Source organism: Lipomyces japonicus, assembly GCF_038497905.1.
Source record: "Lipomyces japonicus strain CBS 7319 unplaced genomic scaffold V1514scaffold_25, whole genome shotgun sequence".
In the NCBI taxonomy this organism is placed as follows: domain Eukaryota; kingdom Fungi; phylum Ascomycota; class Lipomycetes; order Lipomycetales; family Lipomycetaceae; genus Lipomyces; species Lipomyces japonicus.
This window is the reverse complement of record NW_027117837.1, coordinates 142339-168924: the sequence shown is the minus strand read 5'-3', so window position 1 is coordinate 168924 and position 26586 is coordinate 142339. Positions and strand designations below refer to the sequence as shown.

Below are 26586 nucleotides of genomic sequence, written 5' to 3'. Positions count from 1 at the left end.
ACTTTTTACGACTCATGATTGTACTAGCATATAATGTAATGTTTTTTGTTTTTGTTTTAAACCGTAATCAAATTACATGTGAAACCAAGACCACGTTTGAAATATACCAATCATGTACCTCGAGCAAATGCAGTGACAAGCCACAGTGATATTTACCGATGTGTATTATCTCCAGTGATGTCTTGATAATGCACAAAAGCGGGATGGGTTTGATTTCCTCAGCATCGCAGACAAAGCCTACAGTACGTTTGCATGGAAAACCGCTTGTGCCGTTTCTTCGCCGCATTTTCAAAACTAAATAAACGTAAAGCGCACCCTTGTAATATATATCCATGTGATTTTATGCGACAACTTTGGTCAGTTCTCTTGTCCACGCCGTGTCACTCGCGCAGTCACCTGACCCGACCTGACCTGACCTCATTAAATCAAATCTTTTTTCTGCTCGAGGCAAATCCTACACCAGCTGCTTTCAGTTGCCGCCGTTGCCATGGTCCTGCTGTTCCTGAAACCAGTCAGCCCGAAGCGGAAGATTGTGAATCTTCCGCGCGTGGTTGAACTCGACCGTGACCTGGCGTCCGTGGATGATTTGATCGCCGCTATTCACGCCGCCACTGGGCTGGCCAAGTCCAGGATCAGATTGTTCCTGTCATTGTCGGCGTCTCCGTCATCTTTTTCGTCTGATTCGGGCAGGATGCCGCCACTAGAATTGGACCCGCGAACTCCGCTGCATGAATACGACGTGCATGATGGCACGCGCGTGTACGTTCGCGACATTGGCCCGCAAGTTAATCGCCGAACCATGATGTTGACCGCATACGCTGGCCCGCTGCTGGCACATTGGGCATGCTATTATTTGCAGTTTGCCGTTTATGGCGCCCGGTTTCATCACGCGCCATCTCAGGTGCTCGCGTTCGTGCTCATCAACGTGCACTTTGTTAAGCGCATGTTCGAAACCGCATGCGTGCATGTTTTTGACCGTCCCTTGGCCAGTAGGGCGTCATTTTTGCTGTCACTCATGCATTATTGGGTTTTGTCTGGTATTGTTATGGCATACTACGTCTACGCACCTCATCATCATCCTTTATCATCGATTGCCAATAATTCTCATCCGGACGCGGAAGAAACGTCATTATATTTCTTATCTGCGATTTGGATTTTTGCCCAATTGTCAAATTTTGAAACCCATTTGATCTTGGCAAACTTGCGCATGCGTTATCCCAAGCCTAGCCTTTCGTCTGCTTCTTCCGCTGCCACTGCTGCATTCATGACATCATCCCGTCGCCTGCGTCGGCATCACAATCGCATGGTCATGGCTTCTTCTTCCTTAGCATTAGCTCGTCGCATCCCAAAAGGTTACGGATTTGACTTGGTCTCATGCCCAAACTACTTTTTTGAACTTTTAGCCTGGACCGTGATTGCATTCATCACAAGGTCTCGTGGGTCAGTAATTTTCTTGGTTGCTTCCACCGTACAACTTTGGCGCAGGGCAAAACGCCAACATTCCCGATACAAGAAAGAGTTTGGTCGTCATTATCCAAAGTTTAGAAAAATTCTCATTCCCTACATCAAATGATGTACCCATCACGAACGAATTTATTGTAATTTTTTTTTTTTTTTTTTTTTTTTGGTGTCATTTACTTGGAGTTTAAAAAATGTTGCCTTGTATAAGCAACTTATAATGTAAACAATTATTCTAGCTTCTACCTCCCCCACCCCCATTACTAAACCTACAAAACCTATTAATACAAAATGCAAAACAAAACAACACATATATATGTACAACAATTCATGGCCGCTTATCCAAATACTTGTTCAACTTTAATTTAACAACCGGACCGTGCCTGTCTCGATCGCTGCCAATGTCAAGATACAACACCAACAACCAAAACGCAAACCCGTTCACCAAATGATGCAACCAATACGCATTTAAAATCCCATGCAAGCACGCGTATATAATAATGTACCCTAGAATCAAATTTGTTACCATGCCTTGTCGCCGATATGTGCCACCTCGTGGTGATTGCTGTGGAACCATGTTGCCACCAATCATGCGTTCGACAAGCAAAATCAACGGCACGATCGACAAAACGTTATGATGCGACGAAAACGGCGTGGTCCATCGGACCGACAGATTGTGCACCCACACGATTAACAGCGGCACGTTGATCGGTAACACCCACGTCATCAACATCAAGATTGAAAACGCAAAATTAACAAAATTCGTGTTAAACTGGCCGTTATTACTACTACTACTACTGCCCCCGGCCTGAAGGTTTATCTGCGACGAACCAGCCACTAAAGACTTCAGGCACGTGTTTACCTGCACCAAAAACGCAACCACGTAGGCAAACTGGTACGGCACAAACATGAGCACGGACACCAGCAGTACCAAAATTGTCACCATCCGTCGGCTTCCACTCACCACTCCTACCGCCGCCGCTGACGGCAGCAATGAAGATGACGGCGACAACATTGCTCGCGGCTTGTCCCGGTTCAACACGACCTTGGACGCAAGCTCGATCGCCTTGGCTATTAGCAGCAGCGCGGCCGTGGTCACGTAGTACACCGCGACGCACAAGCCGGCCGCAATCACAAAAAAAATCGGGCCCAGAAATGCCAACCTCGGTTCAGTCAAGCCCAAAAAAATTTCATTCGTAATCATCAGCATTCCATGATTATCATCATTGGCGCCCGTGTCGGCAAAAGGTAAATTTCTGGCTGGCACGCCGTATGCCAGTACGATCGTTAACAACCACGATCCTGCCATCACGATTGGCAATGCCCGGCCGATAAATAACTCTAATCCGGTACCAAAACTTACAAACACGCCCTCCGCATCATAAATATTAAACTGCATCAATAACACCGCAGACACGATGGCTAGCGGCAACGCTGCCAATGCGGTTCGATACCGCACGACAAAGTTGCCCAAACTGCCGAGCCAATCCACGGTAAGGTAAACATCAATTGGTCGTCGTCCACATGTTGAATCCATCCAGATTTGCAATTTCAAGTCATTAGTGTCCTCATCGTTCTCATTAATAACTACCGTCCTAGGTACAAACGGTGCCGTGCCGTGAAGATTAATATCAATCGTGCGCGCTTGCGCGTTGGGGAAAAACTTGGACTCGTTCGGATCCCTTGTAAACTGGCGAACCAACGGGGTAAACATTTGCTTGTCGCATCCCTGATTCGTAAACTCTTTTTTCTCTTCTTGTTGTTGTTGTTCTTCTTCTTCTTTCCGTTGCGGTTGCGTATGCAGTCGCAACTTGTATGAAATTAAACTATTCGACGCAGACCTTGCACTAATTTCCACAAACCCAGGCCTGGTTGCAGGGATCTGAACATGACCACCACCAGCAATCAGAGGCCTGGCGTCCAATTCATACCGAAACATGTTGTTGCGAATCATTTCCGCAAGCACAAACCCAGGTGAGGATGATGACGACGTTGTGAACGAATCCACGATGGCAACGTAGTCATACCGGGTATTGATCTCTGACACTTTAAAGCGAAGGTATTCAAACGTGCCGCCGTCGTGCGCGTTCTTGCTCGATGAATTAGACGCCGGCAAAATGACTTTATCTAATGCCGCGTTGGTGCATGGTAAGCTAATTGACGTGGAAAAGGACGAAGATGAAGATGAAAATTCGGTGACCTTGCCAACGTCAATAACGGTTGCGAACGAGCCCGAGTCCAAATCAGGTTGAGGCTTCTCGCAAAGTAAAACTGTAATGGTTTGATCCTTGCCATCGATTTCTAGAACCTGATCGGTCAAGATGCTAAAAAAATCATCCCGGCTTAAAGCAGATTTTGGAATCGGTAATAAATACGCTCGTGACTTTCCGATGGCGCCTAATGGTTGCAAGGCCAACTGCTTTCCTTCATTTAAAAAAACACCAGGTGAATTTGGCACTTTTAATAAAGTATCGCGGTTTACTTTAAACAACACATGTCAGTAACACGCCTATAAATATATCTATAGGCACTTACAAGAATATAAAGATTTACTTAATCTCGGTGTCTCAAGACCGGTTAGAAAAATATTCCTAAACACTTGCATACGCGTGCTCAATTTTTTTGTCTTTGTGGCAGCCCTGGCGTCAACAATATCAAGTAATGCCTTGGCAATTGCTTTGCGACACTGATCGCACCACACGATTGCCTGATGATCCGTGGCAGTCCACACGTTCGGCATCGTGGTCGTAAACACGGTAAACCCGTTCGAATTTGGCACTAATGACGACACGCTTGCGTAATCTGACGGCACGACCACGTCGAGCTTGCCACCGGCAATCGATACTAGTGACACCGACGCCAACGGGTTGCGGCCGATCAACGCGTCAGAATAGGACTCACGCCAATACCGGTTAATTTTTTCATAAATTCGAACCAGGTCCCAATCAAACGACGCTGGCGCTTGCACGTGTGGGGCGGACAAGGTTAGGATCGTGTTGACCGAGTCCGGACGATAATTAGGTAGCGTGAGCATCGTGCGGGCCACGATGCCACCCATGGAGTGGCCCAATAATATCACGGACCGAGGCGCCGGTCGATCATCATGATAACCTCCGGCATGCTTGCTCTGGCCCTGTTGATAAAGCGACAATATAAACTCGATCGCGTCGTTGAGGTACTCTGCTTGGTCCAGTAACGTGCGGCCATGGAATGCGGTAAAGTCCTCATTAAAATCGGCAGTGAAAAAATCCAAATTGGCTGATCCTTCATCACCATAAGAACCTTTGGCCACGACGGCATCGTAATACCGCCTGGCTGCCTCGGCAGCGATCGAGCGAGCTTGCTTGTAACTGCCGGCGTTGCCAGGAATAAATAAAACCGGCACTCCAGTGGGTTCGACCGTACGGTCAACTGTTTGCTCACGGTACAGATATAGCGCGTATTTTTCTGCAAACCTGGTATGCTTGTTGTCAAAGCTCTTGATGCGCGCGTACGACGGGTACATGTAACTCATCTGACAGCCACGGCTGTCCAATTGCCGCATCAAAAACGAATACAGGGTGCCGGCCAGTGTAAACGCAGACAGCAACGCTATCAGAATAGTTAAATAACTGCCATGTTGTGATAATAGCCGTCGATGTCTTGATGTATACCGTGCAAGTGGCGGTCGTGACGGCGGCGACACCACCACCGCTGGCATGGTCAGAGTGCAATTGAATGTACTGTGATTTCGGTCGTGCTTGCTTGTTGTCGCTGATTGTTACTGCAATATGTATTCCCCAAAACACTTTTTTTTTTTTCTTTTCTTTTTGAATGTTGCTTAGATATATACAATGATTTCCCAGTGGAACCAATCAAGAAAATAATTCAATAGCCCAAAACAAGTATATATATAAAGAAAAAGAACGAAAAAAAAAATTAAAAAAATAAGGAATACTAAACTAATATTTCACGAATATCATTCAGGGCTAGCTTGAGTAAAATGTCGAAAGCACACTGGCTAATTAATTGATAAAGGTGGAGCGATGGGTTCAAGTTGAATTTTAAAAGCCATCCCGGTATTTGTTTAAGCTCTTCACATCAGTAAAGTTAAACCTTACTACTCGCCTCTCACTTGCATCATCTCCATCGCTCATAAACCCATATTTTGATTCCAATTTAAGGGCTTCACCATTTTATTTCATACAAGTTAAATGCCATGTTTATTTTAAGGAAGAAAAATGAAACCAACAGAGCATAGAAATCGTTACGTAATCGAGATGTTTAAGTGAACTTATCGCGTTTCAGCAATGTATATTTACGTGGACGGAACGGAACGGACATTGAAGCTTGCGTGGCAGTACTTTCATGACCTAATTTGGTGATTACGCGTATACTTATAGCATGTTCTTGTAATTATACATGACTATATTACATGTAATTATATTATCTTCCTTATTTTTAAATTCCGTTCACGTTCGTAACAAGGGTCGTTGTAAAAAAATATTATACCATCGTTCATGCATTAAAGAACAAATTAAACGTAAATTGAGATGAAGTTGAACAACTCGTCAAACAACTCAACATTCTCACATACATACGCTCCCCCCTGGGTAGAACGTCAAAGAAAAACATGGTTAGTAGATCTAAATCCGACTCAAGTTAGTTCACGCTTTATAAACATAAGCAGAAAAAAGTAATTTACCTTTTTCTTTTCATCGATACTGATTTTTCCAGCGCCAGTATTAACGACTAGCAAGAGACCGCCAACAATAGATAACGTCTGAAAGTGCTCGTATTTAAGAAAGTCACGGTTCGGGTGAGAGCTGGAATACTACATAACAAAAAACCCCCCGAATTAATACAAAACTGTGCGCGTTCCCTATAGCATGCCAAACTTACGGTCCAATAGTGATTGATCAAAATGTTGAAGATTGACAAAATGACGACTAACAGCATTGCGCTAAGCTTGGCTTTGAAACCCACAACGACCATCACGCAGGCAATAAATCCAATGAAGCTGACAAATATTCTAGCAAAAGACCAATCACCACTGAGGATAAACCCAAGAAACAAGAAAATTAAAAGCACGCGTCCAGCCAATTGGAAATACATCTGCTTGTCCTTTTCGTCAATGGTAGGCAGCCCTGCAAACGCGATCTTGCGTCGAACAAATGAATCTGATAACACCATGAGTAACCCTCCAATCACAGATAGATTGCGAAGAAAAAAATTCAATTCAAAGATGAGGCCATATCCAATCGCCTGTGAAACCACGACGGCCAACAACGCGCCCACCGCGTACACTGAATGTTTTCGAACGATGACCAAACCAGATCCGATAATCATGGCAGTAACGTTGACAAACAAGAAAATTGAGGTTAAAAACCGAGGAATGCCACGATAACTATGAAGATAAAAAACTTGGTCGTTCCATTGCGACACGATCCGGATCGCGTCCTCAATAAACGTGGCAACAATTAAAAACCGACCTATTGCCGGTAGGTAAGGCTTTATCGGACCAGACACTCTGTCCAGAGCATCTTCAATTTTGCTGGTTTGTTGTCTGATCGCATCTAAAGGTGATGGATCAGAGGTGGCTGCGGATGATGGCGCCCGCCGAGAGGAAACCGAAATCGGCATGGAGTGAAACTGCCTTGAAGCGGTTCCCCGGATCGACATGATTGCTTATGTAAATCTAAACTGCGTTAACCCGTGACAGCCCACTAGAAAAAACAAAAACCCAAGATGGATCAAATGTGGTTGGTTAATTGGGTAAGTGATTGGTCGACACCAGCAGCTTGTGCTAGTTGACATACATAGCATTACATAATATTTTATGTCAGCCGCACGTTTTGATTGCAGCACGCATAGATAGGGTGACCTTAATTAGGCTTTGGTAATACGCACGAATAAAAACTGTCAAGAATACGAATTCAAATTGTAAAAATAAAAATCAAAGAACCAAAATGCATGCTATTGCTACGTATGGCACAGGGCTTCATCATTCACTAGCAATTATATATATACATCGTGTGCAGCACTCAATCGTAGCACAGTTTAGAGTTTTGCAGCTGGCCTGCCCCTGAAGTCTGCGCTGACGGTTCAATAAGGGTTTTGTAACTTAAACAAAGAAACCCTACTCCGGTAATTCATGTTAGGGCTTGTTTATGGCCGTGACTGCGTTTGTTTTTGTAAGCTCACGCAACGCCAAATTCGAGATTCGTGCAAATTGATATATCGCGAACTTCTGCATGCCTTGAATTTTAACAGCCCGTCGTCGACAAAAGCCAATTTACGGAATTACCAAACGAACACATCGCTTGGGAGACGAACAATATTATTAGTTAAATTTACAAAATGTCAAAGATCACTGTTTCCGGCGTTCGTGGAGTTGTCCAGGAGCTCCTCGACTACTCAGAGAACACAAAGAAGAGAAACTTCTTGGAGACTGTTGAGCTCCAGGTTGGCCTCAAGAACTACGATACCCAGAGGTGCGTGAATTAGATTGTTTTTCTTATTGTTATTTGTTATTCTGTGAACGTTGCTAATAGTATGGTTTGTTTACAGAGACAAGCGTTTCTCCGGTACTATCAAGCTTCCTCAGGTCCCTCGTCCCAACATGACCATCTGCGTTTTCGGTGATGCTCATGATGTTGACCGTGCTAAGCACATCGGCATTGATGCCATGTCTGTTGAGGACTTGAAGAAACTCAACAAGAACAAAAAGCTCATCAAGAAGCTCGCCAAGAAGTACAACGCTTTTATTGCTTCTGAGGTTCTCATTAAGCAGGTTCCCCGTCTTCTCGGACCCCAGCTTTCCAAGGCTGGTAAGTTCCCTACTCCTGTCTCTCACTCTGATGACTTGTACGGAAAGATCACCGAGGTTCGCTCTACCATCAAGTTTCAGCTTAAGAAGGTTCTTTGCTTGGCCGTTGCCGTCGGTAACGTCCAGATGGAGGAGGAACAGCTTGTTACACAGATCTTGATCGCCTCCAACTTTTTGGTTTCTCTTCTCAAGAAGCACTGGCAGAACGTTGGCTCCCTTGTCATCAAGTCTACCATGGGTCCCTCTTTCCGCATTTACTAAACGTGTTTGTACTTGTATAACGGTTTAATAAAAAGTTTATTGGGTATTCACTAAACTACGTAACTGATTATATTGTTTATAATTTGACTTGCACCATTCCATTCATGGACGGCAATTTGGACTTTTTAATGTATTTTATTAACTCCAAGTTGTGACTGAATATGTGATTTAAATTTGTGGTCTCCATTAATGTCATCGGTATGAAGAATGCAAACGTAGATAAGATTATAATAGGTCATGAGTTATGTGGTTCGTGTATAATAACATGTAGTTTGTACGAACGGTACATATTAAGCTTTATGACGCGCTTTGCTAATCAACAAATAATGTTGAGACCTCTCTAGCATCACGATAGCACAATTAATTTTGATTATTATATGGACTCTGAAGAATCGTCTGATCCCTCGTTTACGCGAGTAATTCCGGCCGATTTTTCTTTCCATGGTGATCCTTCACAATTGTTTGACTCGTTGTCTTCAGATGACCAACGCGTTCTCCAACCCGTCATTGCTCGTCAAGAAAATGCCGATGTGGACTATTCAGGAAAGGGTACATCTCATTGCGTTTATTTTTAAAAATAATATTTGTCTATGCTTAATTTACTAATGAATGAAATAGACATCAAAATCTTGAAAGCAATTGTGGACCGGGTTCGACAATCTACGGATTACGCTGATTCGCACTCGTTCATTAATGTATTTCGAGGCTACGATACCGTGTTACGGCGTCATAATGTCGAGCCTTCAAAAGATCTTTTTTATTTTAAGCTTCTTCTTAAGCTATCGCATTCTCCGGGGAACACATGGGAAGAACGATTCGAGTCGTTTATTAGTAACAGTAACGCCAAAAGAAGAAACGAGCAAGACGAATTATTGCAATCAAGATACAATGATTATTTGTTAGATCATGTTGGCAGATTATTTGAATTATGGCACGTCAAGGCAAATCTGCGAAAACGACGGGCAGGAGGTTTGCAAAGAGTAGCGTGCAAGTTTTATATCAAGTCTCTTATTGAACGGAAATTTCAAAATTGGAAAACAAAGTTAAGGATTCTTAATACGAAGGCAATAACAGTCACAGATTTGCATGATCGGAATGCTGTCATCAAGTGCATGCATGCTTGGGAAAATGCTGCAATACGCAATAACGAAAATGCGTGTAAGGCCGATAAAATTTTTGCTGGCAGGATGCTGACAAAATGGAAATCAGGCTTGAACAAATCAGATGCATTGGAGGAAAAAGCACAACAATTCAGGCAAACAACTGGCAAGCAACATATTTTGCGTTCCAATATTAGCATATGGTATCATGAAACAAGTCTTAAGCAAGCACAGCGTTACCATGAAACATATATCCTGGGTAGATTTTTTTTCTCTTGGGCAGATGCAACACAGGAGAATGTGTTGTTATATTCTCAGGCTGAATTGTTCGACACTCAACGAGTACAAAAAGCGGTTATATTAAAATGGAGAGATGGAGTGAAAGAACAAGCCAATTTGCAAAGCATGGCAGACGCATTTCAAAAACGAGTCAGTTTACGGAAGTTATGGAGTATCTGGGCACGGTCATTAAGACTGGTAACGTCTGAAATTGAGGTTCAAGTAGTGCGCGACGTTATTGCCATGAGTTCCACGTTTGCAATTTGGCATAATGAGATTGAAATGAACAAACGAGCAGATGCTTTTCGAGAGTTTGGTTTAAAGGAACGATTCTTTATATTCATGAGAATTCAAGTGCGAGGTAGAGCTTTAAGACAAATAATTGATGATCGAATTCAAACGCAAACGTTTAAGCATTGGGTAATGCTAGAACAAGAAAGATTTTTAGTCAGGTTCCGTGAAAGAAGATTCAAGTCTGAAGTTTTCCAGAAATGGCGTCATGCAATGATTAAAAAGAAAAGGGCGAATTTTAAAAAGCAAAAAAAAATTAGGAATGCTCATGGTGAACGCTTGGCTCGAAATGCGATACAAGTTTGGAAAAATAAAACAACAAGATTAAGAACAAATAGAATTCATGCTGAGGTATGTGATACATTGTTATGCTTAATCCGATTTCTTGCTCATGTTCATTGATACTAATTTTCTTTTTAGCATTACTACTCAAATGAACTAAAGAAAAGAAGCCTGAAGGGCATAATTTCTGGATATAAAGATATTGTGGAAATGAATAAAATAGCAATAAATTATAGCGAAGCAATACTTTTACGCAAAACAATTTTAAAATGGCATGAAACTTTCAAAGCGAAAAAGGAAGTCAAAAGAGCAAAAGTTTTGGAAATCATTTTATTAAAGAAAAGAAATGATTTATTGGAAAAATTAATGCAAAGATGGATACTCAAAACAGCAGACGTACTTGAGTTATATCTCAATGCGGATGGAATTTTTGGTAACTCAAATCAGAAACGCATGCAGCAAGTGCTGATGGTATGGAAAGATCGATATAATCATAACCAAAAACTGTTAGCGGTAGCTAATCAGCATGATACTTCTCGTCTGAGAAATAATGGAATTATCGCATGGAAGAATAAACTGGAAAAATTAGACCAACTTGAAGACCAGGCAGAATACGTATTTGAAATGAACACCCTGCTTCGAGTGCAAAGTATAATTAGAAACTGGAGCATGAAGGCCTCGCATTTGGACATATTGAAGAAAAAATCGGATTTATTTGCCCTCAGATCAAGGAATAATGGGTTTCGCATAATCTTTGCCGATTGGGTGGACAAGACGAGAGAAATACTGGACGAAACCACAGATTCCATAAGTACCATTACGCCAGTAGATGAAGAAGTATTTGCCGGAACAGATGACCTTGCCTACACGCCTACCCGGCGCCGAACCGAGCGAGTATCACCCAAAATGGAACGATGGAGCAGACTGCGAGGAAGTCCATTTGTGAATGCCAGGAAAAAACTGTTTGCGACGCCTTCGAGGCGGAAAGGTAATGAGGACTTGGGAAAGACTGTTTAGGATGGAGTTCTATTATTCGGCGCTGGCAATTTTAAAGTTTGGCGGGTTTTGTGTTCAGGGGTGACAAGGCGATAAGGTCGCTTTTCGGAGAAGCCCATCACGACGGAGTATAAACATGTGCATCCAATAATTCACCTTGTCTTCTGTCTCCGTCCTTCATTTTGTCTTGCTCAATAAAATGGTTGAAAAGACTGTCTACCGTGGCACTTTTGTTCATTTATTGTCTCTTACCGATTTAGAAATCCTGCACTTAGCCGCAGTAGGCGTGGATTCAAACGGCACGATCGTGTTTATCGACAAAGATTCAAGATCGGCAGTTGAATCTGCGAGCAGGAATAACTGGCCAGACGATTCATACCTTGTCGTTGAAGCATCGCGTGATGGCGCGTCTTTTTTTTTTCCAGGGTTTTTCGATACTCATATTCACGCGTCGCAATATCCCAACGTAGGCCTGTTTGGCAAGACCACATTACTGGACTGGCTAAACACGTATACGTTCCCTCTCGAAGCATCGTTCAAGGATCTGGCAATTGCTCAAAACGTTTACTCTAAAGTCATATCACGTACACTTAATAACGGCACCACTACGGCATCGTACTACGCCACGATTCACACGGATGGGACGAACCTGCTTGCTGATTTGGCACTCAAGGCCGGACAGCGAGCATTCATTGGCCGATGTTGCATGACTGAGAACTCGCCTGATTACTACCGTGATGCTTCGGTGGAAGATTCTCAGCGGGCTACTTTGGATGTTATTAATCATATAAGCAAAATTGATCCCGATTACAACCTCGTGCGTCCGATAATCACGCCTCGGTTCGCGCCATCATGTTCAAGGCATCTTCTTGAATGGCTTGGCCAATTATCGATTGAAAAAAACTTGCCCGTACAAACACATATTTCTGAGAACCTTAATGAAGTCGCGTTGGTCAAGAGCATGCACCCGTTTGCTGATTCATACGCCGACGTCTATGACAAATGCGACCTGCTTCATGATCGCACCATTTTGGCGCACGCGGTTCATCTCACAACCGAGGAACGAGACCTAATCGCGGAAAGAAAATCCGGCGTGGCACATTGCCCCATTTCAAATTCGGCACTCACATCTGGCGAAGCCAGAGTCCGATGGCTTTTGCAATCCGGAATTAAAGTTGGCCTTGGAACCGACGTGTCGGGAGGGTACGCGCCTTCCATTCTTCATACCGCCAGGCAAGCGCTTCTTGTTTCGAGGCATTTGGCAATGAAAAATGACGACAGCGGCGGCGAATCTGTCAAGCTTACAATTGAAGAAGTACTTTATCTTGCTACTCTCGGTGGTGCTCAAGTTTGTGGATTGCATGAAAAACTGGGAAACTTCGTGGTGGGCAAGCAATTTGATGCCCAACTGATCACTCTCACGGGATCACAATCACCTGTCGATGTATTCTCATGGGAAAATGGCAAGTACGAAGATTTGGTTGCCAAATGGTTATTCAATGGTGATGATCGAAACGTTTTAAAAGTTTGGGTCGACGGTAAATTTGTGGGTGGCACGGCATTTTAAAGACTTCAAAAGAAATTTTAATATATACAACTTACACCTTTGCGATTCCAGCCTTAAACCCTTCGTAGAAAGTAGTCATTTCCTTGGTTATGGACCTGTTAAGTCCTTTTAATGCTTTTTGAAAATGTCGTGATTCTATCGCTTGACTGTTCAAATCTTCATTCATGGCCTGCAATCCTGCTTCTTGACATAACGACGTTATTTCTGCACCAGAACAGCCATCCGTGTTGTTTGCCAGATCGTTTATATCAACACCATCTGAGATACTCATTGATTTAAACCGAACTTCCAAAATTTTTTTTCTGGCTTCAAAATCTGGCGGGCAAACATAAAGCATGCGATCGATTCGGCCAGGTCGAAGTAATGCCGGATCAATAATTTCGGGTCGGTTCGTGGCTGCAAGCACAATCACGTTACCCATACTTTCAATGCCATCCATCTCGTTTAACATGCTTGTCAAAACTCGGTCACCGCCAACTTCGGCATGACCTCTTGCTGCCGAGATGGCATCAATTTCGTCAAAAAATATAATACTCGGACTGGCATTCCTTGCTTTTCTAAAAATTTCCCTGATTGATTTTTCTGATTCACCCACATACTTGTTAAAAATTTCTGGACCTTTAACTGCCAAAAAATTTAGCCCGGCTTCGGTTGCGAGCGCTTTGGCTGTGAGTGTCTTTGAACAACCAGGAGGTCCATACAACAATATTCCACGAGGAGGAGTGATTCCTAATCTTTTAAACGATTCTGGATGGGTCAAGGGCCACTCAACTACTTCTTTAAGCTTCTGCTTGATCTCTTCTTGGCCTCCAATATCGGTCCAGTACACTTTTGGAGTTTCGAGAAAGATTTCTCTCATCGCACTTGCGCGCACCGAAAGCATGGCGGTCGTAAAATCTGACGGTAAAACTTGCATTTCGTCAACTCGTTCGCCCGCACCATCACCTCTTGCGACCGCACACATCACGGCCTCTCTGCATAATGCAACAAGATCTGCACCAACAAACCCATGCGTCTTGGACGCGGTAGAATTAATATCAATTTCAGCTAATGAATGTGGCATGCCATTTAATTGAAGAGACAAAATTTCGCCTCTGGCAGTGATATCCGGAATCCTGAGTTCAACATCTTTTTCCAATCTGCCAACTTGACGCAATGCCGGTTCAACGTTTGCTAATCTATTAGTGGCTGCCACCACAACCACTCTGGCATCTGGATCATCTCGTAATGAGTCAAAAAGCGTAACAAGAGTAGAAACTATTCGAGCTTCAGTTTCTCCCGACACATCAGCATCTCTTCTGGGAGCCAACGCATCAATTTCATCCACCAAGATCACGCTCGGTGCAAACGTTCGAGCTTCATCAAAAATTTTGCGAAGCGCGCTTTCCGTGTCACCCAAGTACTTTCCTAAAATTGCTGATGGTGATATGGTCAAGATATGAGCCGAATCGGTTTCGTGAGCGATTGCTCTTAGCAACGCCGTCTTGCCCGTTCCCGATGGACCATGCAAAAGCAGGCCTCGTGGTGGAGGGACTCTAAACCTGGTGTAAATCTCTGGTCTTTGTAATGGAAGTTCTATTGTCTTGCGAATCTCGACAATTTCCTTTGTCAAGCCGCCTAGTTGAGAATAGCTTGCGCTAGCGGGACTATAAATCGATGACAAGTAAGGAGTCGATGAAGGTGATGGGCTTTCTGGCAAAATGTTGAATTTTGTGGAAGGCGTAATGCGATGAAAGTAAGGAAGTCCAGCAGGTCGAGCATTGCTAGCAGATGATTCAATGTCGTATATTCTAAACGCTGGGCCAGTCTGAGGCGTAACAATATGATTTCTGCATATAAATTTTATGTCTCCTGATTTCATTTTAGAAATTTCCTGTTAAAATTATAGTTCAAGACTTCAGATTGGGCAACTTACTTAAAGTGGTTTTGACCAATTCGTCAATCTGATCCGGCTTGTCGTCACTGTTTATGATGACGCTGACTTCGGCAGCTTCCCCCACCAAGCCTCGATATCGCTCTAATTTGACCCTGTCGCCTAAAAGTACACCAATCACGCCTCTAATGCTTGCAGAAAGTTGCAGAACGTTTGCCTGGCCACCAACATCGTCATCTCCAAAGATCTGACCGACCGCGCAGGCGAGCGAACTGATGGCATCAGCTTTCCAAATACGAACAAGATCACCATGAACCAAAAAATGAGCATTCAGTACGCTTGAATTAGCATATATCTTCAACCCAGACGTGATAGGACTGGGCCGTACAATGTAACTTGTGGTTGGTTCTTCCTTTGTTGCTGCTGATGAAGAAACAGATTTAGCTTGACCAGTTGTTGACTTGGAAGATGTGGCAGTTGTGGTTGATCCTTTTGTGTTGGGCTTGGGAGGGTTAATGTTTATCGATTTCCCTGCCATTTTAAATTTGACCGACCCTGGCTCTTCATGTGCACAGTTTCAGGTTGAATATCGCAAGTGTGAAAATTGAATGTACTTATCCGTATTTAGTTGACAATTATTTTTTTGCCATAGCTAAATTTTCAGGGGTCAATATATCCATCCGACTTACAATTTGAATGTGCACAATTAACTATTTAGTTATAACTAGTTATTGCTTCATAGAACTTCATGTCAATAAGTACAATGTCAATTAACCAATAGTTACATTGTCTTTGTCTTGCAAAATCTATAATTACCACGTTGTGTTGTAGCATTAATGGAGATTAAATAAACCCCACTACTACACGTCATGATTGCCGTTAAATAACCATTTGGTTTCTTTAACCAAACGTAACTATTAACAAAAAATAGTAATTTACAATAAGTTTGACTCACATAAATTAAAAATTTTGTTGTTACTAGTAAAGTAGTGTAAGAAGATGGTTCAGTCCATTCATTTTGTCATCACGTAAATAACGTTTGATCCGGCACTTTGGCTAAATGTTAATGTTTACGTGCACACAAAATAGAGCCGACAACGATTTGGATTATCACAAGGCATGTTGGTCAGCTGGTTATTATGGTTAGTTTAATTTGGGTTTAAATATATAGGTATTTATTGACACCCTAATAAGAGTACATTCAATGGAACTATAAGAGAGTTTCCAGATATTCGAAGTAACGTCAATCCAATTTGCCATATCAAAATGGCACCATGCTAATTTATAATCTTGCTTCAATATTAGTCGACCATTTTAAATTCAATGATGATCGGCCACCTCCCAAAGCATGCTTTTTATCACATATGCACTCGGATCATTTGGACGGCCTCGCCAGTAGTTATGGGGGACCCTATATTTATTGCTCAGCTGCAACTAAAAGGGTATGGATTCAATTGACTCCAGTCAGTGTGGATTTCGTTATTAGCTAATTTTTTTTTTCTACAGATAGTCTTACAATTGGAAAAAAGAACATCACGAATAAACAAACTCACCAATATTACTCAGCATGGACAAAGACAGTATCGTCATTTAGGCCCTGAAGGAGGCTGCGATGTGTTTGTCAGTTTTTATTTTAATTTTTTTTAACCGCAAACGCTTCAGAACATGACAATGCTAATTTGATTGTAGAAAGAGCTACCATTAAATGCCCCAGTGAAAATTCAGCTCGATCCAAAGCAACAGATAACAGTTACATTAATCGACGTACGTGCTTGAAGCAGAATGTTTCACGATTTGTTGACTAACATGCACATGCAAATCACTGTCCAGGCTCAACGATGTTTCTTATTGAGGGACAAGGAAAAACAATTCTTTACACTGGTGACATACTTGCTGAAGATTGGTGGTTAAACAGCCTTTCTCGGAGTCCTCTATTGCTGCCGTATGTTTATGGCTTCATGACAATTAATACCATTTATCTTGACACTACTTTTTGTTCTCAAAAGCTTAAATATGGAAAATTTCCGCCCAAGGCTGTTGGCTCACAACTCTTATTGAAAGGTATGGCTAGGTATCCCAATGATGTTGTCTTTCATATTAATGCATGGACTTGGGGTTACGAAGAACTTTTGATTGCGCTTTCTGCTGGCATGAATTCAAAAATTCATGTTGGCAAGCACAGATACAATATTTTTAAATCAATACGTCATCCTTCCGTCTATGAACACGGTCCTGCGCTTTCAGGGTATTCTTATGCACAATCCGGTAATGCCGAATCGCTCCCACAGTATCCTGATATTACAGGGTGCCTGACAATGGAAGAAACTGGAGTTCGGCTTCATGCCTGCGAGAGAGCTTTTAGATGCGAAGGACGAAATAAAGGTCAACGAGTGGTTTATATCTCACCTGTCGTCAGTAGTGATCTCGGCGAAGCTGGCAGTCCATCAAATAGTAATAACTGTAAGTTTTTGCAACAGTTCTTGCTTGCTTAATTCTAATTAAATCGTTTTTAGTTCATATCGTGAGTCATGAATATCAGGATATGGCTGCAGACGAGAACCTATTAAATCAAATCAATATTTTAACAGAACCTCAGAAGGACGGTTTTACGTACGAGCCTAAGAATTCTATATTTTCCGTAGATGGAAAACCGCTGGCCTGGCCATTAGGAGTGCCGTATTCACGACATTCAAGTTTTTCGGAATTGGTTGAATTTGTAAAGTTATTTAAACCACGTGACGTTTATCCGTGTGTAATTTCAGACTTCATGAAGGAAGATTTATCGATACGAAGCCTTTTTGGACATGTCTGCAATCAGCAGGTTCAATACTATTTTGATGATTTTGAACTGCCATCTTTGGTCGCAACTTTGAAACTTATTTCTCAAACAGACGTGAGTTTTAAGTCAGAAGATAGCGTGCAAATGATAAATGACAAGTTTGAGGACACCGTTATGATGAGGAAAGACTTAATACTCCCTAAGGAGCCATTGGTTGTGAAGACGGAGAAATTTGATGAGAACGATTCATCATTATCAGACGTCCTTGGCAAACAAATTGCATCAACAAATCGGAAGAAAAATTTGGATTTTCTTGTTACTGATCCGCAACCGTTAATGGCTAGCTATATAAAGTCAAAAATGAAAGCGAAACCTAGCACTGTTTTAACCAAAAGCCGTAAACGAAAGCGTGAGACTTTAGTGGACCTCGACTTGCTGCTTGGCAACTCACCAAGTGAGAAGCAGGTGGATTTGGATTTATTGTTAAACGAATCAAAAGTCGTTGTTGTTAAAAACGAACCTACCGAACAAAAAGATTTTAAACCACGTTTGGAGACCTGTGGGATGACCAAGGAGGAATTTAATATCGAATCACACTCATGGTCTCAAACCAGTGAGGCCGATATAGATGCAGTACTTGAAGTAGTAGAGAGGATGCACCAAAATCCTCATGGGAATATCAATTTGATTTCCACACAAGGCTCTTCGTTTTCAAATATATAATATCGTCAAAATCGTGGCATTGAATTGTGGCATGGCCAAACTTTGGTTTTGGCAAATCATGTAGAACAAGCGGGTACAATATTAAAAAAAAGATTTAATATGACATTTAACTGCCGTGTCGGGCTTGTTTCCTTGACAGTTGTCCTTTATCTATATCAGATCCACCCAATAATCGACTTTGGTGGGCTACGGTAAAAACAGTTTTAAACGAATACCAATACGTCATTTATTATTTTTTGAAATATATTTAGCAAGCAGGCAAGCTTGCTTTCCGGTCACCATTGGAAACGGTGCCATTTGTAAATCTTTAATGATGATAATATAGAGCAATTGTGAATACTAATAAAAACAATTAAATAGTATTACTACTTGCCCGACCCCGACCTTTTAAAATAAAGAAAACCTCATAACATAATTAAAACTCACATTGTCTCTTTTTTTCGCAGAGATTGTAGACACATTTAAGACCTTGGTTAAATATATTAATACACCAAACGCATGGCGCATGGCGTGGCTGATTGATTTTTGGCTCTTACTCGCCGAATATTAAAGCATACATTAAAGCCAGCCAGAAACAATAGATTAGCACCGCAATAACGATGGTTTCAAAGCTGGTGTTTAAAGGTGACAAGGTAAAAAAGCGCAAACAAGATCATTCTCAAAAGGAAGGCTTGGACCAGGACAAAATCAAAAAATCACAGAAAGTGTCACGGAAATATGGTCATATTACCCAAGAAGAGGAGAATAAATGGGTTTTGGCTAAATCTCTTGATGATCTGAACGGGCCTTGCATGATAGTAAAGGTAAGGTAGAGTGGATAATCACGTTTCAGAATGCATAGTAACGATCATCATCTTAGGATGGCGAGGAGCCTTGTTGTATGGCTTGTGATGGATCAGGCAAAATGTACTCCGCACCAATAAGTACGTTTGAACCGACAAATGTTCAGCAGGTTTTTGTATTGGGCAACATAGTGCAGTCAGATAGCCGGACGTTAAAGTCATATGCCGGTAAATTGGTTTCGATTTCAAAATATGGCATTTGCGAAGCCAAATTGGAGGCGATCGGACCTGAGCAAGAAATCAAAATAGAACGACATTTGTTGGATGATGACCGGTGGGTGATACGATCAATATGGGACAAATATTTGACGATTAAGTCTAAGGACGTTCGCGGTGACACTGACGACGTTAACGAGAACGAAATATTTACGTATGTTGGCATGAGCAAACTCATTGATGTCTCTGCTGCTAGCTTACTATGACTCATAGGATTCGAGTACAATCGAAATATCGCAAGCGAGAAATAAAACTTGATGACGACAGTGATCGGATTATTCATACCAACGAACTTGAGCGTTTGGTCGGCGACTCACTAAGTCGCGAGGACGCCAAATGGTTAAAAAAGGCATTTAAAGGTAAATACGTGGGAGTTTAAATGTTTGATTGATGAACTAATGAGTGTTTTAGATGGGAAACTGAATGAAGCTCTAATTGATTTTAAGCAAAAGCGAAAGTCAGATCATCGATGTTAATAATGTCGTTGCGCATGCCCTTTTTTTTCTTGCAAGCTCATGCTTGCGATCCACCGGTTTTGACTTTCAATTGTAATGAACAAGTTTCTATGGAACCTAAAATTGGTGTTGATAGATTCAACATGTTGATATGATTTTGCCATGCCAACACAACTGAGAAACTCAGAAGCGGCAGCATACCATGCGGATGCCGGATCCGCGTGTATACAATAATTGGAAGAGCTGTAAAATATGCACACATGTATTATTATTATTATTATTATTATTATTATTATTATTATTATTATTATTATTATTATTATTATTATTATTATTATTATTATTATTATTATTATTATTTATAGCATTAATTGTATTATAGGTTTGTGTAATTTAAACTCGTTGGCTCTACATTCTCTATATAATTAATAAACGGGCACTGCTCGCGCACATCGCCATTTAGCTATCATTCTTCACGTTCTGATCTAAACATTCGTTAATTAGATCAACAACGATTATTGCCACTACAACTAAAAGGCTACGTTGTCAATTGAAGTGGACTGTGTTGTTGCTACAACGGCGCTGGATTAAACAGAATTGAACATGGCGACAGTGGATTTTTTAGGTAAAGCTATCGAGGTGGTCCAGAAAGCTATCCAAGCCGATAACTCGCAACAATTCGACGATGCGTACAAACTCTACACGGCTAGTTTGGAATATTTTATTTTGGCGTTAAAATGTAAGCCACGATTACACCCGTATGAAATCATTAGTTAACGATAAGGACAGATGAGCGAAACGCCAAGAATAAGGAGATGATTGCAGTCAAAACAAAGGAGTACATGGACCGAGCCGAGCAACTGAAAACTTACATCGACGAGCAAGATAGCAAATCAAAACGAGCGGTTGGTGCAAACGGAAAGGAAACAGGAAAATCTGGCGGAAAAGCAAAGTGGGTCGTTTTGTAGCACATTTTAAAGACGGGCACTGACTCTTGCATATTAGAAAGAAAGCAGGCGATAGCGATGATGATGATGATGGTGACAATAAGAAACTTCGAACCGCATTGTCAGGTATTTAAACATGCGAATTTAATTTTTTTTTTTTTTTTTTTTCCTGACTAGATTATGACTTATACTTCTTAGGTGCGATTTTGTCGGAGAAGCCCAATGTGCGATGGGAAGACATCGCCGGTCTCGAGCTTGCCAAAGAAGCGCTCAAGGAAGCAGTAATTCTTCCAATCAAGTTCCCTCATTTATTTACTGGAAATCGCCGCCCAGTATCTGGAATTCTACTTTATGGTCCCCCTGGTACCGGTAAATCATATCTAGCCAAGGCTGTCGCCACCGAAGCCAATTCAACATTTTTCTCAGTGAGTTCTTCTGATTTGGTCAGCAAATGGATGGGAGAGTCAGAAAGATTAGTCAAGCAGTTGTTCAACATGGCGCGTGAAAATAAGCCTGCGGTTATCTTTATTGACGAGGTGGATGCTCTCTGCGGACCACGCGGCGAGGGCGAGAGTGAAGCATCTCGAAGAATCAAGACAGAATTACTTGTTCAGATGAATGGTGTCGGAAATGATGCTTCCGGTGTACTTGTTCTTGGTGCAACAAATATCCCGTGGCAACTCGATTCCGCAATCAGACGACGGTTCGAACGACGAATTTACATTGCCCTGCCAGAAGTCGAGGCTCGAACCACAATGTTCAAATTAAATGTTGGCAATACTCCTTGCGAGTTGACGCAAGCTGACTACAGGGCACTTGCTGAAATGACTGACGGGTACGTGTTAAAAAAATTTAAAAATTGGGGTTTGTAATATTGACCAACACTCACGACAGCTACTCTGGACACGATATTGCGGTCGCGGTACGTGATGCTTTGATGCAACCTGTACGGAAAATTCAAATGGCGACACATTTCAAATGGGTGCATGCACCAGACGGCACCGAGAAGCTTACGCCATGCTCGCCCGGCAATGCTGGGGCGAATGAGATGGCCTGGATGGATATTGCTGGTGATCAACTACAAGAACCGCCACTTGTGTTTAAGGACTTTGTTAAGGCAGTCAAATCTTCTAGACCGACTGTAAATGCTGAAGATGTCCGGAAGCATGATGAGTTTACTCGGGACTTTGGTTCTGAAGGCAACTAAGAATGAATATTTGTTTCTGCAACATTGAAAAAAAAAAATTGATACACAAATAATTTGATTGATTGATATACTGTTAATTGTTAATTTTTATTTTACTGTTAATTGGTGCGTTGTATTGGCTTTGTTTTTCATTGACGGATGCGGTTTTCATTTTCTATATTATTTTTAAGCGTTTGTTTCGTTTTTTATTGTTTGAGGTTTGTTTTCGCATTTAACATTTTGTTTGCGTTTGTCAATATATGTACTAAGAATCAGTCAAGAAGCTTGTATATTGTTGTTGTTGTTGTTGTTGTTCACATTCACAACTTTTCAATTTAAACTCACCATTTGATTAAAGAAACACGGTTGTCAATCATGGTGGAAGCCGCACTTGTGCCTGGCCCGTGTTCGTGCTGTTGCTTACACCACGTTTGGCATAACAAAACATGGCCAGAGAAGAGAAATTGCTTAGTCGAAAAGAAGTGGAGGGTCTTATAGCAGATGGTCATTTGATAGTTATTTACGAGAACAAGGTCCTAAAAGTAGAATCATGGCTGCCACTGCATCCAGGTGGTGCAAAAGTGATGGAACACATGGTTGGCCGCGATGCGACGGACGAAATCAATTGGTATGATCTCCATGTCACACGGTTCGTATGTGAAATGAATTGGTTAATAATAATTTAAAATTTAGCTATCATAGTGAAGAAGCAAGAGCACAAGCACGCAGGTATCAGATTGGTAAAATTGAAGGTGCTTGGAAGAACTTTGTGCCTCCTATTCAAGGAGGCAAGTTTAGGCCGTTTGACGAAGCCGTTATTGTTAGCGACTCATCCAGTGCAAGTTCAGACGATGAATGTGCAGATACAAAGTTGAAGAATGTAAATATTAAAACAAGCCAAAAGTCATGCCGCAACGTACCGGCCGATAACATTGTCGTGTCACCTGTGGCTCATGATCTGCCACAATCACAAGAATTAATGGCCGAATATGAAAAAAATTTGCTTGAAGCCGATCTTGCCAAATATCCTTCATTAGATTATGACACGCAGTTATCAATCACTAAAAAATACCGACAATTAGAAGCAAAATTGCAACGCGAGGGATATTTCCGGTGCACGTACTGGGGTTACGGTCGAGAGTTTTCAAGAATTTCTCTGTTGGGATCGCTGGCATATTTTTTTCTTAAAAACCAATACTACTACGTTTCTGCTTTTTTTTTAGGCTTGTTTTGGCATCAGCTTGTGTTTATTGCTCATGATGCTGCTCACCATGCCATCACGCACTCATATTTCTGGGATAATATTTTCGCCGTGTTGGTGGCAGATTGGTTTGGAGGATTAAGCATAGGATGGTGGAAGCGAAATCATAATGTTCATCATTTTGTTACCAACGATCCAGTACATGATCCAGACATTCAACATCTGCCATTTTTTGCAGTCTCGACAAAATTGTTTGGCAGCGTGTTTTCAACATATTACGAGCGCACGCTGCATTACGACGCCTTTGCCAAGGCGTTAATCAAAATTCAAAATTACATGTACTACCCTCTGTTGTGCTTGGGAAGGTTTAATTTGTATCGCTTGTCGTTTGAATATTTATTGCTTCGCCAGGGTCCCAGAAAGGGCAAGGCAGTATGGATTTCATATTTTGAAATTGCCGGATTAATATTTTTTTGGTACTGGTTTGGATACAGGCTTGTATATGTTTTATTGCCTAATGGCCGGATCAGGTTTGCATATGTCATGATTAGCCATATCGTGACAATGCCAGTGCACGTTCAAATCACGCTATCTCACTTTGCCATGTCGACCGTCGACCTTGGCCAGTCAGAATCGTTTGCGCAAAAAATGTTACGGACAACGATGGACGTGGATTGCCCGTCATGGCTAGATTTTATTCATGGCGGATTACAATTTCAAGCCGTTCATCATCTGTTTCCGAGAATGCCTCGTCATAACTTCCGTGCCGCCCAAGCACCCGTCATTGAATTTTGCAAGGATGTTGGGATTGAATATTGTATCTATGGATTTTATGACGGCAACAAGGAAGTCATATCCAGACTTGCAGATATCGCCAAGCAGGCTGTCATTATGGCTGAATGCTCAAACCACATGGCTCAAGAAGCCAGGCTTGGCAAGTTTTAAAAATTTAGATCAAATTTACATTTCTTATATTACATTTAAGCTTGGTTATTTCTTGTTATTTTGAGGTGATTCCGAAGTGCGTGTCTGTGAGTAATCGGGTTCGGACATGTCGTAAGATTCTGCAAATTGTTCCAGGTCATGTGGTGATTTTAGTGATAGGTCTGACAAAAAATCTTGAAGTTCATGATCACTTGGTTGGGTTGCATGTCCTTTGGGTTGAAATTGGCTAAACAATCCATCATCCAATTCAGCATCGTTACCATCATATATATCCTTTGTCGTGATACCTTTATTAGGTTGTGAATTTTCACCTCGATCGTAGGGTAAATCCTTGAGAATGTCAAAGTCATCTTTGTCGTCTTTCAACACTTGCTTTCCCTTGTTCGACTCTTCTTCGTCAACAAGATTAAAAAAATCTTTATTATTTGCCAAGAGTGCTTCATCATGTTTCACCGCTTCCTCAATATGCTTAATAAATTCATTTCTTTCATCTTCAGGAAGACTCATTAAATGTTCCAACATTTCTTGATTTTGAGCCTCATCATTTTCCTCATTATTTTCATCCATTAGTTGGCCAAGTTCTTTTGCACTCATTGAACCTTCTGGTCTAAACTCAAGCACGTTGTCCCTTTGATATGAACGCACACCGTCAATCATGATTTCTCCAGTTTTTTCCAACAATGTCTCCAACGGAACTTGCTCTCCTAATTCATCTGGAAAAATCTAAAGTCATGATATAAAAAAAAATGTTTCAAAAAAAAAATGAATAACGACTTACACTTAAATTATCCACTAATATATGTCCTTCATTGCAACCTGGACAGTAGGTAATAACTGTACCTTCCTCATATCCATGCCTGGTAATAAAATGTCCTGAACGAGTATCACATGACTCACAAGTATACCGTGCAAAGATGGACTCCATGTCCGGAATGTCGGCGGCTTTAATCTCTTCTTCGGTTGGATAATCCGGATCGTTCTTGTCGTCAACCAGGGCTCCAAACTCATTAATCTTTTCATCTGCAAGATTAAATGCAAGATCAAGTTCTTCCTGTGATTTTTGAGACTGCTTTGGTGGAGGCCGTGACGGCTTCCGTTTCGCACCGGGGAATAGTGTCGAATAATTATTATGAGCTCTCGGATCATTGGCTAACGATGTCCCTAGACGGAGACGAATACGTTGATTCGTGGCAGATATGTTCCGCAAAAAAAGACCATGACATTCTATTGCCGTATACATGCATCGCCTACTCAACACCGTGCGAATCATTTTATGAAGATTGTCAAGGCAATAAAATATTTCGGCCACAATGTTATATTCATCAATCTTAAGTAATTTTGAAAGTTCAACGCAAACGCCTATTTGCGTGACAATTAATCAGGGGTACTCCCATCTCGGGGTTTAATATGTTGCATACAAATAAATATTTATTACGCACATCATTCGGTTTTGACAGTAATTTCTATATACAAAGACGACCGATTCGTCCAACTCCGCTTCTATCATCCGTAGATGTTGTTTGACCCTATCAAAAAATAAAATAAAATAAAATAAAAATACTATTTAGTCTCCGAGTCGGCAGGTGCTGAACCTTCAGTCGTAAATTCCGTTAAATCACCTCTAGTCTCGGATGGGAATTCAAGTTTTGCCTTTTTAATAATTTGCTTCTCATCTACTAAATCTTCCACCGTTACCGGCTTATCAGAAAAAATCTTTAAATGATCCGCAATCAAATGCCGGTTGTTGCAACTCGGGCACTTGATTAGCACCGTGCCGTTGTGATAAGCCTGGTGTGACATGAAGTGACTCGACCGATTGCTGCATACTTTGCATGTAAACGTAATGTTATACATTGGCTTGTCAAACTTCAACTTTGCCAGTGCTTCCCTGGCTTCCTGTGGCAGCTCGCCATGCGAATGCGAATGTGAATGCGAATGCGAATGGCCATGATCATGCGAGCACGAATGAGAATGAGAATGAGAATGAGAATGAGAATGAGATGGCTCATGTTGTTGTTGTTCGTGCTCGTCCGGCGTGGCATGAGCATGAGCATGACGTTTTGTTGCTAGACCTTGTTCTTCATGAACTTTTTGATGATTGCCAATCACGGCCGAAAATGAAAATGGCCGGTAACACCGTGGCGAGGCATGTTCAAATTTTAAAAATTGTCGTGCCGGACTAGCCGTTACAAGCCGTGTTATGCTTGATATCCGGTTCATGATTTTGTTGCAATGTTGACCCCTTGTTAATCAAGTTTGTGGTCAAGGACTTTTTTGTTCCGGGGATGGCAAAAATGCAATAATTTCTCAATCTTTGCTGTGCCATAACGAGGGTTTGGTACCTAGATGAGATGAGGTAACGTAGGTCATTACCGAG

At 41.7% G+C, this 26586-nt stretch overlaps 13 protein-coding genes across 13 annotated transcripts; 8 read left to right on the top strand and 5 right to left on the bottom strand.

The window, feature by feature from the left end:
• The first annotated feature begins 404 nt into the window (after nucleotides 1–404).
• Nucleotides 405–1709, top strand: V1514DRAFT_332792 (3-oxo-5-alpha-steroid 4-dehydrogenase-domain-containing protein). The gene has a single exon (XM_066927908.1). The coding sequence runs from the start codon at nucleotides 488–490 to the stop codon at nucleotides 1571–1573; it is 1086 nt and encodes a 361-aa protein (XP_066782778.1). The 5' UTR covers nucleotides 405–487; the 3' UTR covers nucleotides 1574–1709.
• On the bottom strand, nucleotides 1680–5567 carry V1514DRAFT_99642 (PGAP1-like protein-domain-containing protein). Its single transcript, XM_066930201.1, has 2 exons — nucleotides 3994–5567; nucleotides 1680–3939 (listed from the first exon to the last, which is right to left on the bottom strand). Exons 1-2 carry the CDS (start codon nucleotides 5156–5158, stop codon nucleotides 1787–1789), a joined length of 3318 nt encoding a protein of 1105 aa, XP_066782777.1. The 5' UTR covers nucleotides 5159–5567; the 3' UTR covers nucleotides 1680–1786.
• Nucleotides 5568–5822: 255 nt separating this feature from the next.
• Nucleotides 5823–7216, bottom strand: V1514DRAFT_295305 (SURF4 family-domain-containing protein). The gene is made up of 3 exons (XM_066925414.1): nucleotides 6340–7216; nucleotides 6143–6271; nucleotides 5823–6083 (listed from the first exon to the last, which is right to left on the bottom strand). The coding sequence occupies exons 1-3, from the start codon at nucleotides 7117–7119 to the stop codon at nucleotides 6075–6077; spliced, it is 918 nt and encodes a 305-aa protein (XP_066782776.1). The 5' UTR covers nucleotides 7120–7216; the 3' UTR covers nucleotides 5823–6074.
• Nucleotides 7217–7693: 477 nt separating this feature from the next.
• Nucleotides 7694–8759, top strand: V1514DRAFT_352910 (60S ribosomal protein uL1). The gene is made up of 2 exons (XM_066929521.1): nucleotides 7694–7931; nucleotides 8008–8759. Exons 1-2 carry the CDS (start codon nucleotides 7798–7800, stop codon nucleotides 8525–8527), a joined length of 654 nt encoding a protein of 217 aa, XP_066782775.1. The 5' UTR covers nucleotides 7694–7797; the 3' UTR covers nucleotides 8528–8759.
• A 145-nt stretch (nucleotides 8760–8904) lies between these two features.
• On the top strand, nucleotides 8905–11585 carry V1514DRAFT_357858 (Sfi1 spindle body protein-domain-containing protein; the record flags this gene model as incomplete). The annotated part of the gene is made up of 3 exons (XM_066929667.1): nucleotides 8905–9076; nucleotides 9146–10548; nucleotides 10618–11585. 3 exons carry the CDS (start codon nucleotides 8905–8907, stop codon nucleotides 11494–11496), a joined length of 2454 nt encoding a protein of 817 aa, XP_066782774.1. The 3' UTR covers nucleotides 11497–11585.
• V1514DRAFT_99471 (uncharacterized protein) lies at nucleotides 11487–13058 on the top strand. The gene has a single exon (XM_066930200.1). It carries the CDS (start codon nucleotides 11675–11677, stop codon nucleotides 13040–13042), a length of 1368 nt encoding a protein of 455 aa, XP_066782773.1. The 5' UTR covers nucleotides 11487–11674; the 3' UTR covers nucleotides 13043–13058.
• Nucleotides 12979–15559, bottom strand: V1514DRAFT_332782 (P-loop containing nucleoside triphosphate hydrolase protein). Its single transcript, XM_066927907.1, has 2 exons — nucleotides 14958–15559; nucleotides 12979–14893 (listed from the first exon to the last, which is right to left on the bottom strand). Exons 1-2 carry the CDS (start codon nucleotides 15451–15453, stop codon nucleotides 13074–13076), a joined length of 2316 nt encoding a protein of 771 aa, XP_066782772.1. The 5' UTR covers nucleotides 15454–15559; the 3' UTR covers nucleotides 12979–13073.
• A 547-nt stretch (nucleotides 15560–16106) lies between these two features.
• On the top strand, nucleotides 16107–17407 carry V1514DRAFT_282006 (uncharacterized protein; the record flags this gene model as incomplete). The annotated part of the gene is made up of 5 exons (XM_066925088.1): nucleotides 16107–16152; nucleotides 16221–16357; nucleotides 16422–16535; nucleotides 16605–16683; nucleotides 16746–17407. Coding segments are annotated over 5 exons (1038 nt in total), but the record flags the coding sequence as incomplete, so codon positions are not given.
• Nucleotides 17408–18803: 1396 nt separating this feature from the next.
• V1514DRAFT_332774 (uncharacterized protein) lies at nucleotides 18804–20194 on the top strand. The gene is made up of 3 exons (XM_066927906.1): nucleotides 18804–19220; nucleotides 19277–19629; nucleotides 19689–20194. Exons 1-3 carry the CDS (start codon nucleotides 19017–19019, stop codon nucleotides 19852–19854), a joined length of 723 nt encoding a protein of 240 aa, XP_066782770.1. The 5' UTR covers nucleotides 18804–19016; the 3' UTR covers nucleotides 19855–20194.
• Nucleotides 20195–20311: 117 nt separating this feature from the next.
• V1514DRAFT_332773 (P-loop containing nucleoside triphosphate hydrolase protein) lies at nucleotides 20312–22378 on the top strand. The gene is made up of 5 exons (XM_066927905.1): nucleotides 20312–20669; nucleotides 20720–20882; nucleotides 20936–21003; nucleotides 21076–21712; nucleotides 21772–22378. Exons 1-5 carry the CDS (start codon nucleotides 20534–20536, stop codon nucleotides 22082–22084), a joined length of 1317 nt encoding a protein of 438 aa, XP_066782769.1. The 5' UTR covers nucleotides 20312–20533; the 3' UTR covers nucleotides 22085–22378.
• Nucleotides 22379–22454: 76 nt separating this feature from the next.
• Nucleotides 22455–24322, top strand: V1514DRAFT_99339 (fatty acid desaturase-domain-containing protein). The gene is made up of 2 exons (XM_066930199.1): nucleotides 22455–22691; nucleotides 22757–24322. The coding sequence occupies exons 1-2, from the start codon at nucleotides 22510–22512 to the stop codon at nucleotides 24207–24209; spliced, it is 1635 nt and encodes a 544-aa protein (XP_066782768.1). The 5' UTR covers nucleotides 22455–22509; the 3' UTR covers nucleotides 24210–24322.
• A 503-nt stretch (nucleotides 24323–24825) lies between these two features.
• On the bottom strand, nucleotides 24826–25604 carry V1514DRAFT_99239 (uncharacterized protein). The gene is made up of 2 exons (XM_066930198.1): nucleotides 24988–25604; nucleotides 24826–24922 (listed from the first exon to the last, which is right to left on the bottom strand). Exons 1-2 carry the CDS (start codon nucleotides 25477–25479, stop codon nucleotides 24914–24916), a joined length of 501 nt encoding a protein of 166 aa, XP_066782767.1. The 5' UTR covers nucleotides 25480–25604; the 3' UTR covers nucleotides 24826–24913.
• Nucleotides 25605–25615: 11 nt separating this feature from the next.
• Nucleotides 25616–26203, bottom strand: V1514DRAFT_332766 (DNL zinc finger-domain-containing protein). The gene has a single exon (XM_066927904.1). The coding sequence runs from the start codon at nucleotides 26061–26063 to the stop codon at nucleotides 25770–25772; it is 294 nt and encodes a 97-aa protein (XP_066782766.1). The 5' UTR covers nucleotides 26064–26203; the 3' UTR covers nucleotides 25616–25769.
• Between the last annotated feature and the right edge of the window lie 383 nt (nucleotides 26204–26586).

What these genes read in the sequence shown, in the direction of transcription:
- V1514DRAFT_332766 (XM_066927904.1), bottom strand. Translation starts at nt 26,063, where the DNA reads ATGTATAACATTACGTTTACATGCAAAGTATGCAGCAATCGGTCGAGT.
- V1514DRAFT_99471 (XM_066930200.1), top strand. Translation starts at nt 11,675, where the DNA reads ATGGTTGAAAAGACTGTCTACCGTGGCACTTTTGTTCATTTATTGTCT.
- V1514DRAFT_332792 (XM_066927908.1), top strand. Translation starts at nt 488, where the DNA reads ATGGTCCTGCTGTTCCTGAAACCAGTCAGCCCGAAGCGGAAGATTGTG.
- V1514DRAFT_99339 (XM_066930199.1), top strand. Translation starts at nt 22,510, where the DNA reads ATGGCCAGAGAAGAGAAATTGCTTAGTCGAAAAGAAGTGGAGGGTCTT. An exon ending in GCGACGGACGAAATCAATTG is followed by an intron (nt 22,692 to 22,756) that starts GTATGATCTCCA and finishes TTTAAAATTTAG; the next exon opens with CTATCATAGTGAAGAAGCAA.
- V1514DRAFT_99642 (XM_066930201.1), bottom strand. Translation starts at nt 5,158, where the DNA reads ATGCCAGCGGTGGTGGTGTCGCCGCCGTCACGACCGCCACTTGCACGG. An exon ending in AAGTAAATCTTTATATTCTT is followed by an intron (nt 3,940 to 3,993) that starts GTAAGTGCCTAT and finishes TGTTGTTTAAAG; the next exon opens with TAAACCGCGATACTTTATTA.
- V1514DRAFT_332782 (XM_066927907.1), bottom strand. Translation starts at nt 15,453, where the DNA reads ATGGCAGGGAAATCGATAAACATTAACCCTCCCAAGCCCAACACAAAA. An exon ending in ATTGGTCAAAACCACTTTAA is followed by an intron (nt 14,894 to 14,957) that starts GTAAGTTGCCCA and finishes AAATGAAATCAG; the next exon opens with GAGACATAAAATTTATATGC.
- V1514DRAFT_295305 (XM_066925414.1), bottom strand. Translation starts at nt 7,119, where the DNA reads ATGTCGATCCGGGGAACCGCTTCAAGGCAGTTTCACTCCATGCCGATT. An exon ending in TGATCAATCACTATTGGACC is followed by an intron (nt 6,272 to 6,339) that starts GTAAGTTTGGCA and finishes TTTGTTATGTAG; the next exon opens with TATTCCAGCTCTCACCCGAA.
- V1514DRAFT_99239 (XM_066930198.1), bottom strand. Translation starts at nt 25,479, where the DNA reads ATGATTCGCACGGTGTTGAGTAGGCGATGCATGTATACGGCAATAGAA.
- V1514DRAFT_332774 (XM_066927906.1), top strand. Translation starts at nt 19,017, where the DNA reads ATGGTTTCAAAGCTGGTGTTTAAAGGTGACAAGGTAAAAAAGCGCAAA. An exon ending in GGCCTTGCATGATAGTAAAG is followed by an intron (nt 19,221 to 19,276) that starts GTAAGGTAGAGT and finishes TCATCATCTTAG; the next exon opens with GATGGCGAGGAGCCTTGTTG. An exon ending in AACGAGAACGAAATATTTAC is followed by an intron (nt 19,630 to 19,688) that starts GTATGTTGGCAT and finishes TATGACTCATAG; the next exon opens with GATTCGAGTACAATCGAAAT.
- V1514DRAFT_332773 (XM_066927905.1), top strand. Translation starts at nt 20,534, where the DNA reads ATGGCGACAGTGGATTTTTTAGGTAAAGCTATCGAGGTGGTCCAGAAA. An exon ending in ACTTCGAACCGCATTGTCAG is followed by an intron (nt 21,004 to 21,075) that starts GTATTTAAACAT and finishes TATACTTCTTAG; the next exon opens with GTGCGATTTTGTCGGAGAAG. An exon ending in CTTGCTGAAATGACTGACGG is followed by an intron (nt 21,713 to 21,771) that starts GTACGTGTTAAA and finishes CACTCACGACAG; the next exon opens with CTACTCTGGACACGATATTG.
- V1514DRAFT_352910 (XM_066929521.1), top strand. Translation starts at nt 7,798, where the DNA reads ATGTCAAAGATCACTGTTTCCGGCGTTCGTGGAGTTGTCCAGGAGCTC. An exon ending in AAGAACTACGATACCCAGAG is followed by an intron (nt 7,932 to 8,007) that starts GTGCGTGAATTA and finishes GTTTGTTTACAG; the next exon opens with AGACAAGCGTTTCTCCGGTA.